The sequence below is a fragment of the Emys orbicularis genome, chromosome 2, assembly GCF_028017835.1.
Source record: "Emys orbicularis isolate rEmyOrb1 chromosome 2, rEmyOrb1.hap1, whole genome shotgun sequence".
In the NCBI taxonomy this organism is placed as follows: domain Eukaryota; kingdom Metazoa; phylum Chordata; order Testudines; family Emydidae; genus Emys; species Emys orbicularis.
Genome location: NC_088684.1, coordinates 68,745,098 through 68,758,028, shown reverse-complemented (window position 1 = coordinate 68,758,028; position 12,931 = coordinate 68,745,098). Strand labels below are relative to the sequence as shown.

The 12,931-nt window shown below is 40.4% G+C and overlaps 1 protein-coding gene across 1 annotated transcript in view; it reads left to right on the top strand.

The window, feature by feature from the left end:
* TGS1 (trimethylguanosine synthase 1) overlaps positions 1–12,931 on the top strand; it is a 48,625-nt gene that overhangs the window by 25,141 nt on the left and 10,553 nt on the right. Inside the window, exons 11-12 of the mRNA XM_065398574.1 lie at positions 1,718–1,934; positions 3,905–3,983. Coding sequence (XP_065254646.1) covers positions 1,718–1,934; positions 3,905–3,983 — 296 coding nt within the window. The remainder of the gene's footprint in view (positions 1–1,717; positions 1,935–3,904; positions 3,984–12,931) is intronic.

Here is a 12,931-nt window from a genome sequence, read left to right as displayed (position 1 = left end):
AGTAGACTCCCATAGCTCTGTAGGGATTGGGCTGGGATAATTTAATATAAAAATAAATAACACAGGGGCTACAGTACTGATTAAAATTAAAATGAATAATACAAATTAATGAAGACACTCCATTTTTAATTTGAATGAAGCTGCTGCAATATTTCCAGTCTCCCACATCAGAGTGGTGCAGAATCTAAAGAATTTGCTGTGGAAGTTAGGTTCAGCTTGTAACAGACTTCCTGGGACAATGCCTGTGACAAACTAAGGGACATCATTGACTGGCTCTGAGAAAAGTGCCATCTAGTCTCCCCTCGCCAAAAAGAGATGAAAAGAATATGGGAGGAAAATGCTCTTCACTCCAACAGGTTAAGAAAAACAGTGTATAAGAGATGTTCCCAAGAATAGTTTTTCTCAAGAAATCATTTATCAGGTTTAATAATCCCACAGTCCCCAAGAATCTTTTAGGTTTTTTTTTTTATTCAGTTGATCTGATTCTGGTGAGGCACAGAAAGTTAAGCTAATCAGCAGTGTGTGTCAGAAGAGCAGTTTACAGCTTCTTGTTTCCATGACAACTATGCAGTATGCAATTGTGTGCCACTTATAAGCACATTACATATGGTCTATAAAATACTGCCAATAATAGGAGCACATGCTGGTGCAGCTGAGCCAGTTCCTGCTAAGTAATGTTAATCTAAAATAAGCGTATTTTTACATTGATAATTTATTGCTACTGCACTAATGGAGTGAAAGCAACTTCTTCAGTGAAAACATATAATACTCAATATTCTGCTCCATGGAATCTCTCACTAAATGTTCATGGGTGCAAAGCAGATTCATATTCTAGTGCTGAATATTTTCTGGGGAAGGCAGATGATGATGTGATCTATGCTAAATTTGGCAGTTCACATTCAGTTATTTCTGTAACTATTCTTTTAATCTAAACTTAGTTTTTTTCTTTATATTTTGTGACTGAGTTTTGTGTAAATGTTTATACTGTATCATAACAGCTCTCATGCTGTACCAGGTGCACATAGTTTCAGTTTACTTTTCAGAAGAGTTATTGATTAGTGTCATCTCTTGCAGCCTGTCTTTCATTTATTCTTGGGGTGAGATCAGCTGCCAGCCAAGGAGTTCGAGCCATGTACCCTAGGGGGTTCTGCTGGTGTCAAGGAAAGGAGTCTTTGCCCTCCCAGAATGCATTGCCTACCAGGGCTCCAGCCCAGTGTTGAGTTGGTAGATCAACATAGTAGCAGATGCACAGTTCCAAATACCCCAGCTCAGGAATGCACAGGGAGCCATTGCAGAACTGTGCTTCACAGCATGCAGAGTATGTTCAACCACAGGCAGCTTTCCCAAATCTCACCTGCTTTCCCTCCTTCCTGCAGTGTGAAACTCTACTGTTTCTGCAGCATCTGGGAACCTCTGCTTTCCAGTGTTGGAGGGTAAGAATTTGCCCCTTTGAGGAAATACAGTTTGGTGTGCTTTAGCAACAAGATTGAGATAATTGGCTATCAGTATATGACAAAAAGTGTACATATTTATAGAAGTCCCGAATGGGAACACAAAATTAGTGGGTTTATAAATGCGTTATGCACCTAAGAACTACAATATAGCACCTTAACCAAAGGAACATCTTATTTTGGCAAGCAATATGGACATCTGTCCAATGACTTTGTCAGCTTGTGTTTCATAGTGTTAATTCTTTTTCCTTTCATCTTCTTTTCAGTGATTGCAATCGATATTGACCCTGTTAAGATCAGTCTTGCCTGCAATAATGCAGAAGTTTATGGAGTAGCTGATCAGATAGACTTCATATGTGGAGACTTCATGTTGCTGGCTTCTCATATAAAAGCAGATGTTGTGTTCCTCAGCCCTCCGTGGGGGGGTCCTGACTATGCCACGGCAGAAATCTTTGATGTTAGAACAATGATATCACCTGATGGATATCCTTTCAAAGTCATATGTTCACAGCAATAGCTCTCACACATTAACAAGAGCTTCACTTCTTTTAGCAGGATAAAACAATGCAGGATTCTTTGGTTCTATCTTGTTCTGTTGATACTTTGGGCTCCTTTGAACTTGATTTGGAATTGCAGGTGCACAGCACGGTTGAAAATCAGGCCTTAAATGTTTGAGGTTGGATACCCAAAAATTGAGGTGCCCAGAATTAGTGGACACACGAAACTTGGTCCTTAGTGACTTGCCCATGCAGAGAGTAGTGTTAAAGCTGGGGTTAATGCTCAGGAGCATCTACCTTCAAGATCAGTGTGCAGTGGATTTAGATCACGTGTCTCCAAAAATTATCAAACAACAATTGTTGATATCGCTTTTGATTTTTCTTCTTCTTTCAATTAAAAAAAACAAACTATGAAGTATATTTGTTTGAAAACATGATCTTGTTGCTTAGGATTTTTCATATGTTCCCTGCCTCTATTTTCTTTCTTGAGGCCATGATCTTATGTGACATGATCATCTTCATATTAATCAGTTGTGGTGTTGCAACCAGAGGATTATGGGACAGATTTTTTCTCCTTCATTAACAGAGGATTTGGCCTTAAGAATTCAAATGAGGAGTAAGCAGCAGGAACATATGAAGACTCCTAAGCAACTGTTGCCTTTTTTTTCCATGCAAATGTACTTAATTATTAAAAATAAAAAAAAACTGGAGTGGGCGAGAGTAGGCAAAGTTGTCTGCAAAGCAGACTTCTATTTCAAAAAAATTAATGAGACTGTGGTAGGTCTTTAAATCAGTGCATCACTGTTAATGGCATTTGTCATGCTGATAATAAAACCAAGATATTCTTAGTATTTTGCTTTGTTTTGATATCAGGCTGGGACTTGAAGTTGGAGCAACTGGTAATTGTTTTTGTAGCTTTTTGACAAACAAGAAAACTTTTTTTCATGTAGGCAGTAATGCATAAAGCATGTGATAAGACCCATCTGTGGGCTACAGAAATACATCAGCTTTCTAATTTATAGTAAAAAGCTCCCAAACAAACATGGTGCCCTAATTACCTATCTGCATATTTATTAGATGATATGATTGTCAGATTTTTAAAAATACAGGCAATCTTTAATTAAATATAAATAAACTGTACATATATACTTAAGATATTTTGTTCAAAATTGACAAATAAAACCTGTTTTAAAAGCTAGAATTTCCACTAACATTTTCCCCGTTTATAAATTATTTATAAAACATTCATCTAGTACTCTTGAGCTCCTTTCCAGTGTGTTAAAATATTTCATATAAAAATATAAATTGATGTAACCAGACAAACTTTCCCTAACTCAAGAAATTACCTACAAAAACACATGGGCTGTGTTTCAGAGTTAGTTACCTATTTTCTTATCCTTTTATGAAAAGTACATCCTAGTTACTTAGAATCTTTTTCCAGACTGTCTAAAACATAGCAGATGTCTGTATCCTAGGAAACCAATCAATAGCACAAAGCAGTCTTATTGTTACTGGATCATTTCTATATTGATATTTTGTAGCAACCTGGTGGCCTCTTGGTAACTTGATAATGTGTGTGTGTGTGTGTGTGTAACTTTCAATTAATCTTTTATATATGTGTGATTTAATTAGAAGGATCAAGCCAGAATATGGGATAGAAAATAGCCAGCAAATGAAAAATGTGTGACAGTTTTAACAGGTACTGTTTTCATTTTAAGAAACAATGTTAGTGAAACTCTGACACATGAAACACTTCATAACATCTGGGCAAATGTATGGAATGTGAAGAGTTTATCCATTTTGGTAGTGCTAGGTCTGACATTTCAAAAGAGTATCTAATGCGTAGCACTAATAGACTAATTAGAAGAATGTAATGTCTCTAATCACTAGATGGGGGATATTCTAACCTAGCAAATGAACCCATGTCAAGCTTTTTTTTCCTTTACTGGCCTCTACATTTGAAATTTTCAAGCTGTCCCAGAAGATCACAAACAACATTGTATATTTCCTGCCACGCAATGCTGACATTGACCAGGTAAGTTATCATTCACAAGTAGCTTTTCAGAAGCAACTTTTCTGATATAAATTTAGCTTTTAACCTTATCCAAATGAATCAGTTGTTGTAGTAGAGGCCTGTAGTTAATAACTTTTACCTTTACAACATATCTTAACATATTGGGAAACTGGATAGTGAATAACTCATGTCAGTTTGTTTTTCCTTACTGCATTCTAGAACAACAGTACGTTACTCTCTCAATTTTGTGTGCCGCTCTCCTCCAAACTCCTATCCTTCTGGCAGGGTGTTAACTGCTTCTTCATATCAATCAAACCAGTTATAGCATGTGTCTTTAACCAGCGCTGGACTTGAGGAGAGTTGTTGAATAACAAAGCTCAGTGTTCAGATTTTCAGTACATAAAGAAAGCTGAAGAAAATCATTATACATCCTGGAATACCAACTTGAGTAGCATCTTAGGTAATGTACAAAATAAACAATGTTTTTGGGCTCTAGAATATCAGTGTGCTGCTAGAAGCAGAGCTGACAGTTACCTATACAATTGCTTGTTCACATATAGGCAGCTCATGAACATAAATGACTAGATGATCCAGAGATATGAAAAAATCATATAAACAAAAGACTTGTTCTACCAGTGTACACTTACTACAGGAATTTTCATTATTAAATTACGTCATGTGCAATGTGAAATTCATTGACTATCAAGAAGCCTACTAAAGTGGAACAGTTCTTGTCAGTATTAGTAGAAGTGAAATAACCCCTTTTGGTTGGGATATACTAATAACATTCGGTAAATAGGTATAGTGGATGTTCTGCACTGTATCTCTTCCAAGAGATTGACTTAATTTCCTCCACTTACAGTATGCGTTAATCTATGCAGAATTCGTAGATTAAGGCCAGAAGGGACCACTGTGATCTAGCCTGACCACTTGGATAACACAGGCCTTAGAACCTTCCTGAATTAATTCCTGTTTCAAGTCCAATAGCTCTGGTTGAACTAGAGTAGATTTTCTTAAAAAATATCCAATCTTGATTTAAAAATCTCCAGTGATGGAGAATCCACCGCAGTCCTTGGTAAATCTTTCCAGTGGTTAATTATCATCACTATTAAAAATGTGCACCTTATTTCCAGTCTGAATGTTTCTAGCTTCAACTTCCAGCCACTGGATCTTCTTATATCTTTGTCTGCTAGATTAAAGAGCCCTTTGTTATCAAATTTCTGTTCCCCATTTAGATACTTGTAGAATAGCCAAGTCATCCTTTAACCTTCTTTTTCTTTGTTAGACTCAAGGATCTCAATCTATTTAGTTTATCACTATAAAGCGTGTTTTCCAATCCTTTAATCACTCTTGTGGCTCTTCTCTGAAACCTCTCCAGTTTTTCAGCATCCTTCTTGAATTGTGGACACCAGGTTTCAATAGTGGTTATACCAGTGCCAAATACAGAGGTAATATAATGTCTTTACTCCTACTCCATATTTCTCTGTTTATGCATCCCAGGTTCACATTAGCCCTTTTGGTCATAACATCACACTGGGAGTTCACGTTCAGCTGATTATGCACCATGACACCCAAGTCTTTTTCAATCACCTCTTCACAGGATAAAGTCCTCTATCTTGTACATATGGCCTGCATTCTTTTTTCCTCGATATAGGCCTAACATTTGGCCGTACTGAATGCATGTTGTTTGCTTGCACCCAATTTACCAAGTGATTCAGATTGCTGAGGATCAGTGACCCGTCCTGTTCATTATTTACCATTCCTGCAATCTTTTGTGTCATCTGCAAACTATCAGTGGTTTTGTTTTCTTCCAAATCACTTATAAAAACGTTAAGTTGTGTTGTCCCAAGAACCAATCCCTGTAGGACCCCACTAGAAAAATAACCGCTTGATGATAATTCCCTGTTTAGCTACATTTTGAGACGTGTTAATCAGTTTTTAACCAATTTAATGAGTACTGTATTGTTTTTGTAGCATTCTAGTTTCTGAATTTAAGTTTAGTGCTGTACCAAGTCAAATGACTTGCAGAAGTTTATTACATCAACGCAATAACCTTTATCAACCAAACGTGTAATTTCATCAAAGAGAGATTTTTGTCAAGTTAGATCTTGTCAAGTTAGTTCTCCATCACTGGAAATTTTAAATCAAGATAGGATGTTTTACTAAAAGATATGTGTAGTTGAAACAAAATTGTTTTGTGGAAATCCTGTAGCCTGTGTAACCCAGGTCAGACTAGATGATCACAATGATTCCTTCTGGCCTCGGAATCTATGAATCATAAAAGAAGTCTTGGGCAGAATCAGGAATAGAATCCAGCCCTCTTCTGTCTCACGCTACTGCCTTAACCACAAGAGAACATCCATACTCTTCTTACAACTCTCTCTCATTCACTGTCCATCCTGTGCACTGAATGAGTCATGCCTATTGTAGAACAAACAGTTTTTAACTACATCCTCATATACTATTATGATGCATGGTGGCTGAACCATTTGAGCGGAAACTTTAAAATAAAATACACCTCTACCCCGCTATAACGCGACCCGATATAACACGAATTCGGATATAACGCGGTAAAGCAGTGCTCCGGAGGGGCGGGGCTGCGCACTCCGGCAGATCAAAGCAAGTTCGATATAACGCAGTTTCACCTATAACGCGGTAAGATTTTTTGGCTCCCGAGGACAGCGTTATATTGGGGTACAGGTGTATTCACCTTGAGACAAAGGGCAAGCATGGAAAACTTCTGGCTGAAAAATTAAGCTTTGGCAGAGTTTTACGAGCAGTTGAAAATGGAATTGTAGAGTGTTAGGCTCCCTCAACTATAGGCATCACTACCAGCTCTGTCTGTAATGTGAAAAGGTCTGTGGTAAGTGTGACCCGAGGTGCCTAGGGTAGCCCACACTGAAAATGCCACAGTCAGGGCGGGCTGCAAAAAGGAGAGTAGATTCTCCTAAAACTGATAGTTAACACTGTAGTTAGATTCACCAGTCAATCACAAACTGTGCTCCTGATCCCCCACACTGGTTATCAAGAAGCTGAAAAAAAGAAATCACACAGCCCCCTTTATTGCATTCCAGTCTCTGGCTCCCAGTCAGCAAATAGGTCCAGTAAAGTGAGAAGTTATTTAAAACTCTATTCTAAACTGTATTTAAAACAATATAAAATGTTCTTCTGATCCCCAGAGGACCAGACATTATATTACCAGATCAATACTAGTTTGGATCTTATCCAGAATACCTCTCTGCCAGCCAATCCTTTAGTATCTAAAACAGGAGTCGGCAACCTTTGAGAAGTGGTGTGCCGAGTCTTCATTTATTCACACTGATTTAAGGTTTTGCGTGCCAGTAATACATTTTAACGTTATTAGGTCTCTTTCTATAAGTCTGTAATATATAACTAAAGTATTGTTGTATGTAAAGTAAATAAGGTTTTTAAAATGTTTAAGAAGCTTCATTTAAAATTAAATTAAAGTGCAGAGCCCCCCGAACCAGTGGCCAGGACCCGGGCAGCATGAGTGCCACTGAAAATCAGCTCGCGTGCCACCTTCGGCACACGTGCCATAGGTTGCCTACCCCTGATCTAAAACAAAGGTTTATTAGAAAAGAAAAGAACAAGAAGAGAGTTGTTAAATGGTCAAAGCAATCAGAGAAGCAGGATTGAAGACAAAATGGAGGTGATACCAGGGCCGATGCAAGGATATTTTGCGCCCTAGGCGAAACTTCCACCTTGCCCCCCCACGCACACACATCGGTTCATTGAGGGACAAATCCCAATGAGCCTTTATAGACCCTAGGGGCCAGCCGTGCCCAGGGGCTGCTCCCCAGACCAGGTTCCCCCCTCCCCAACTCCTGAACTCCCCTGGAGAGTGCACAGCGCCCTCGCGAGCCCTCCCTACCCCACCCCGGTGGCCCCCTCCCCGAGTCCACTCACTGGCTTTGCCGGGCTTGGGCCGCTTCGGCAGCGAGGAGCCGCCTTCCGGAGAGCCAGAGCGTCCTGCTTGCGGGGGCGGTGAGCCCCAGCCATGGAGGAGCCGGCAAGGCGCAGGGGGGCAGCAGCCCTGCAAAGGCAGCGGCGCCGCTAGTGGGGAGCAGCCACGCCCACCGCCCCTCCTGCCCAGGCTGCGGCCCGGCACCCCCCCCGGGGGCTCCTGCAGGCTGCAGCGGATGCATGCGGGCGCCAGCCCCCATGCGCCCCCCGGCACTCCCCTCACCGCGCTCGGGCTCTGCGGCTCCCGGGCATGTAAGCCGCCACCGCTGGGGTGCAGGGGCCCGAAGCCTGCTCCAGGAGGGGCAGCGGCGGCTCACACGCCCAGGAGCCGCAGAACCCGAGCGTGGTGAGGGGGGAGCTTGGGGGTGTGCCTGCCCGGGCTGCGGCCTGGCTGCCCCCCCCCCCCCGAAGGCTCCTGCAGCGGATGCATGCGGGCGGCGGCCCCCGTGCGCCCCCAGCTCCCACCTCCCCACACTCGGCCTCTGCAGCTCCCGGGAGTGTGAGCCGCCGCTGCCCCTCCCGGAGCAGGCTCAGGGCCCTGGCGGCGGCGGCTCACATGCCCGGGAGCCGCAGAGCCCGAGAGCAGCGAGGGGGAAGCTGGGGGGCGCATGGGGGCCACCGCCCACATGCATCTGCTGCAGCCTGCAGGAGCCCCCGGGTGCGGGCGCCGGGCCACAGCCTGGGCAGGAGGGGTGGGGGGCACGGCTGCTTCCCGCTAGCGGCGCCGCCGCCTTTGCAGGGCGGCTGCCGCCCCCCCCGGCTGGGGCTCACCGCCCCCACAAGCCGACGCTCTGGCTCTCCGGTGCCTCCAAAACGCGGCTCCTCCCTGCCAAGCCAGGGCATCACTTTTTGGTGCTCCCAAGCACTTGGCACCCTAGGCGAACACCTAGTTCGCCTAGTGGTTGCACCGGCCCTGGGTGATATAGCTCCCTTTTTGTAAAAGCCACACGGCAAAGGATATATCCTCTGTCCCAAACACAAGCTCACAGCACATGGGCATGGTAAAGCTCTTGGGAGTCCCCTGTGCACAGACATGTCCAAACATGTCCTGCTGACTCAAAGGCATAGCCCCTGGCTTCTCTCAATGGGGTCATTGTACAGCTGATTGCCCTTGATGGGCCATCAAACAGGCTAGATAGTGCTGATGCCAGTGTCTGAGGGCGTCACCCAGAAACACAGCACAGGTTTGAGATGCAGATATATTACATGTTTCAGAGTAGCAGCCGTGTTAGTCTGTATCCGCAAAAAGAACAGGAGTACTTGTGGCACCTTAGAGACTAACAAATTTATTAGAGCATAAGCTTTCGTGGGCTACAGCCCACTTCTTCGGATGCATATAGAGTGAAACACTCTATATGCATCCGAAGAAGTGGGCTGTAGCCCACGAAAGCTTATGCTCTAATAAATTTGTTAGTCTTTAAGGTGCCACAAGTACTCCTGTTCTTTTTGCAGATATATTACATGTATTTATAACTCATGATACAAAGATGATACCTACATATAAACAAGATTATCATACTTAGCAAATTATAACTTTGCCACTGATACCTTATATGGCATATCTTGTAAGATTCATTGCAATTTTGTAATATTGGTATCAATAATGTAAATGGTCACCCATATTCCATACAGTGTTACAGTAAGTACTAATGCAGAAGGATTATTCCTGAAAAATTGTGCCCATCCCAGTTTGTAAACAGCAGGTTTTTTTAGAATGTTTTGTTCAGGATATAAGAAAACAAACAAATGGTTTTTAGTTTTCATTCCTCCTTCCCCTCACTACTTAAATAACATTACATTTGTTTAGTCCTGGAGTGTACAAGGTGGCAAAACACAAAAAAGGAAAAGAAGTAGAATAGGCAGACCCATCCCTAGAGAACTTCTTATGAGATTTGTCATACAGGATCAGGTCATTGGTCCTTCAAGTCTGGTATCTTGCCTACAGGAGCGGCCAATTCCTGATTTTATTTATTTATTTTATTTATTAACTAGAGAAAGGGGGGGGGGGGGAATCCATAATGTACCAAGCCAATTTGTGCTATGTTGTACATGGCCAGCACATGGAGAATATTTGATAAGCAGTATTAATTCTACATGCATATATGGAAGATAACCTTTGTTGTTTGGCCCACTAGTGGAGTAGACTAGCCCTTGGTAAGGTGCAATTAATCAAATTGTTTCTCTTCAGTTCATTCTTCTATCTCTAGAGGGAGCAGTAGTATTAATAAAACATGGGGAAAAGTGTTAAAGAAACTGTTTTGGTTTTTTTAAATCCCATCAAATTTACCTGCCTATGATTGTGTTCTTGTTACAAGAATAATTTTTCATGTGTTGCATTTTTAGGTCAAATTGAAGATGAACAGCCCCAGTAAAATATAAAAGACCTGTTTTTAACTTTTTTTAAAAAAAGGTTCTTTCTATCTGTGCTAATTATAAATCTTAATTTCCTTGTTTTTAAGCACTCTTTAGGGCTGTCGATTAATCACAGTTAACTCATACGATTAACTCAAAAGAATTAATCACGATTAATTGCAGTTTTAATCGCACTGTTAAACAGTAGAATACCAATTGAAATTTATTAAATATTTTGGATGTTTTTCTACCCTTTCATACATAATTGTATTCTGTGTTGTAATTGAAATCAAAAAGTATATTATTTTTGCTTACAAATATTTGCACTGTAAAAATGATAAACAAAAGAAATAGTATTTTTCAATTCATCTGATACAAGTACTGTAGTGCAATCTCTTTGTCATGAAAGTGCAACTTACAAATGTAGATTTTTTTTTTTGTTACATAACTGCACTCAAAGCCAAAACAATTTAAAACTTCAGAGTCTACAAGTCCACTCAGTCCTACTTCTTGTTCAACCAATCGCTAAGACAAACAAGTTTGTTTACATTTACAGGAGATAATGCTGTCCTCTTCTTATTTGCAATGTCACCAGAAAGTGAGAACAGGCATTTGCATGACACTTTTTTGTAACTGGCATTGCAAGGTATTTACGTGCCAGATATGTGAAACGTTTGTGCCCCTTCATGCTTTGGCCACCATTCCAGAGGACATGCTTCCATGCTGCTGACACTCATTAAAAAAATAACAAGTTAATTAAATTTGTGACTGAACTGGTGACAATTGTATGTCCCCTGCTCTGTTTTACCCACATTCTGCCATATATTTCATGTTATAGCAGTCTTGGATGATGACCCAGCACATGTTGTTCATTTTAAGAACACTTTCACTGCAGATTTGACAAAACACAAAGAAGGTGCCAATGTGAGATTTCTAAAGATAGCTACAGCACTCGACCCAAAGTTTATGAATCTGAAGTGCCTTCCAAAATCTAAGAGGGACGAGGTATGGAGCATGCTTTCAGAAGTCGGAAAAGAACAACCCTCCGATGTGGAAACTACAAAAACTGAACCACCAAAAAAGAAAATCAACCTTCCGCTGGTGGCATCTGACTCAGATAATGAAAATGAACATGTGTCGGTCCACACTGCTTTGGATGGTTATCGAGCAGGACAGCATGGACTCATGTTCCCGAGAATGGTGGTTGAAGCATGAAGGGACATATGAATCTTTAGCGCATGTGGCACGTAAATATCTTGCGACTCCGGCTACAACAGTGCCATGAGAATGCCTGTTCTCACTATCAGGGCAGCATTATCTCCTGCAAATGTAAACAAGCTTGTTTGTCTGAGTGATTGGCTGAACATCAAGAAGTAGGACTGAGTGGACTTGTAGGTTCTAAAGTTTTACATTGTTTTATTTTTGAATGCAGGGGGTTTTTGTACATAATTCTACATTTTTAAGTTCAACTTTCATGATAAAGAGATTGCACTACAGTACTTGTATTAGGTGAATTGAAAAATACTATTTTTGTTTTTTTACAGTGCAAATACTTGTAATAAAAAATAAATATAAAGTGAGTACTGTACACTTTGTATTCTGTGTTGTAATTGAAATATATTTATTTGAAATTGTAGAAAACATCCAAAAATATTTAAATAAATGTTATTCTATTATTGTTTAACAGTGCGATTAATCACAATTAATTTTTTTAATCGCTTGACAGCCCTACACTCTTTGTATGTGTGACATACTGCATGTGCTGAATCTCCTTGCATCAGGGTTTTAATGCACTGAGTACATTTTCTCTTAAAAAAAAAAAAAAATCCAGAACTAGCATTTTCAAAGTATCAAAACTATCAATCAAACGATTTAACAATGCTTGGATTGAGAGATCACTTTAGTTGGTTGCTAGTTGTACGTTTACATACCATAGCACAAAATTTCTCCTGGAAAAACTCTTCTGGAGAGACAGGTTTAAAGAAAAGGATTAGAGTCACAGCTTTAAAGAGACTTCCTTGTTCTCTTTAGAGTATTTGTTTTGTTTGTTTTACAGTTTTCAAAATCAAGCACAGTGGAAACTCTGTGAACATTCAGATAGCTGAAGAAACCCTGGTGACTTTTTCACTTACAATGTTTTTTCAAACCAAGTAGTAAAACCATCAGGATCAGGAGCAGAACTTGCCCCTAAGGTAGTAGTGCTGGCTCTTTTCATAGCTTGTTTTTTCTTACGGGATTTTGCTACTCTCTCTTGAAATGTTGCAACCTTTTATACTTGCTGAGAAAGAGCATATTGTTGTGCATATTGTACTTCTGGGGGAACTCTGTGCCGAAAAAATTTAAATTCTGCACACTATATTTGAGAATTCTGCATATTCTATTTATGAAAATAACACAATATAATCATGCGAGTTACTATTATTGTGTTAATTTATTTCAAAATATCTGTCAGCAAGTATGTCTGTAACAATGCAGACAAAAAAAAGATTTTTTTTGACAAATAGATTCCTTACTATGTATATTAATACAGAACTTTGTATAATTCATTTAAATTACAATATAGAACTGTATTTCCTGCACCTGTCAGAAGCAGTGCAAAGGCTTGTGTGAGTCAGGGGTAACAGAGGAGCTGA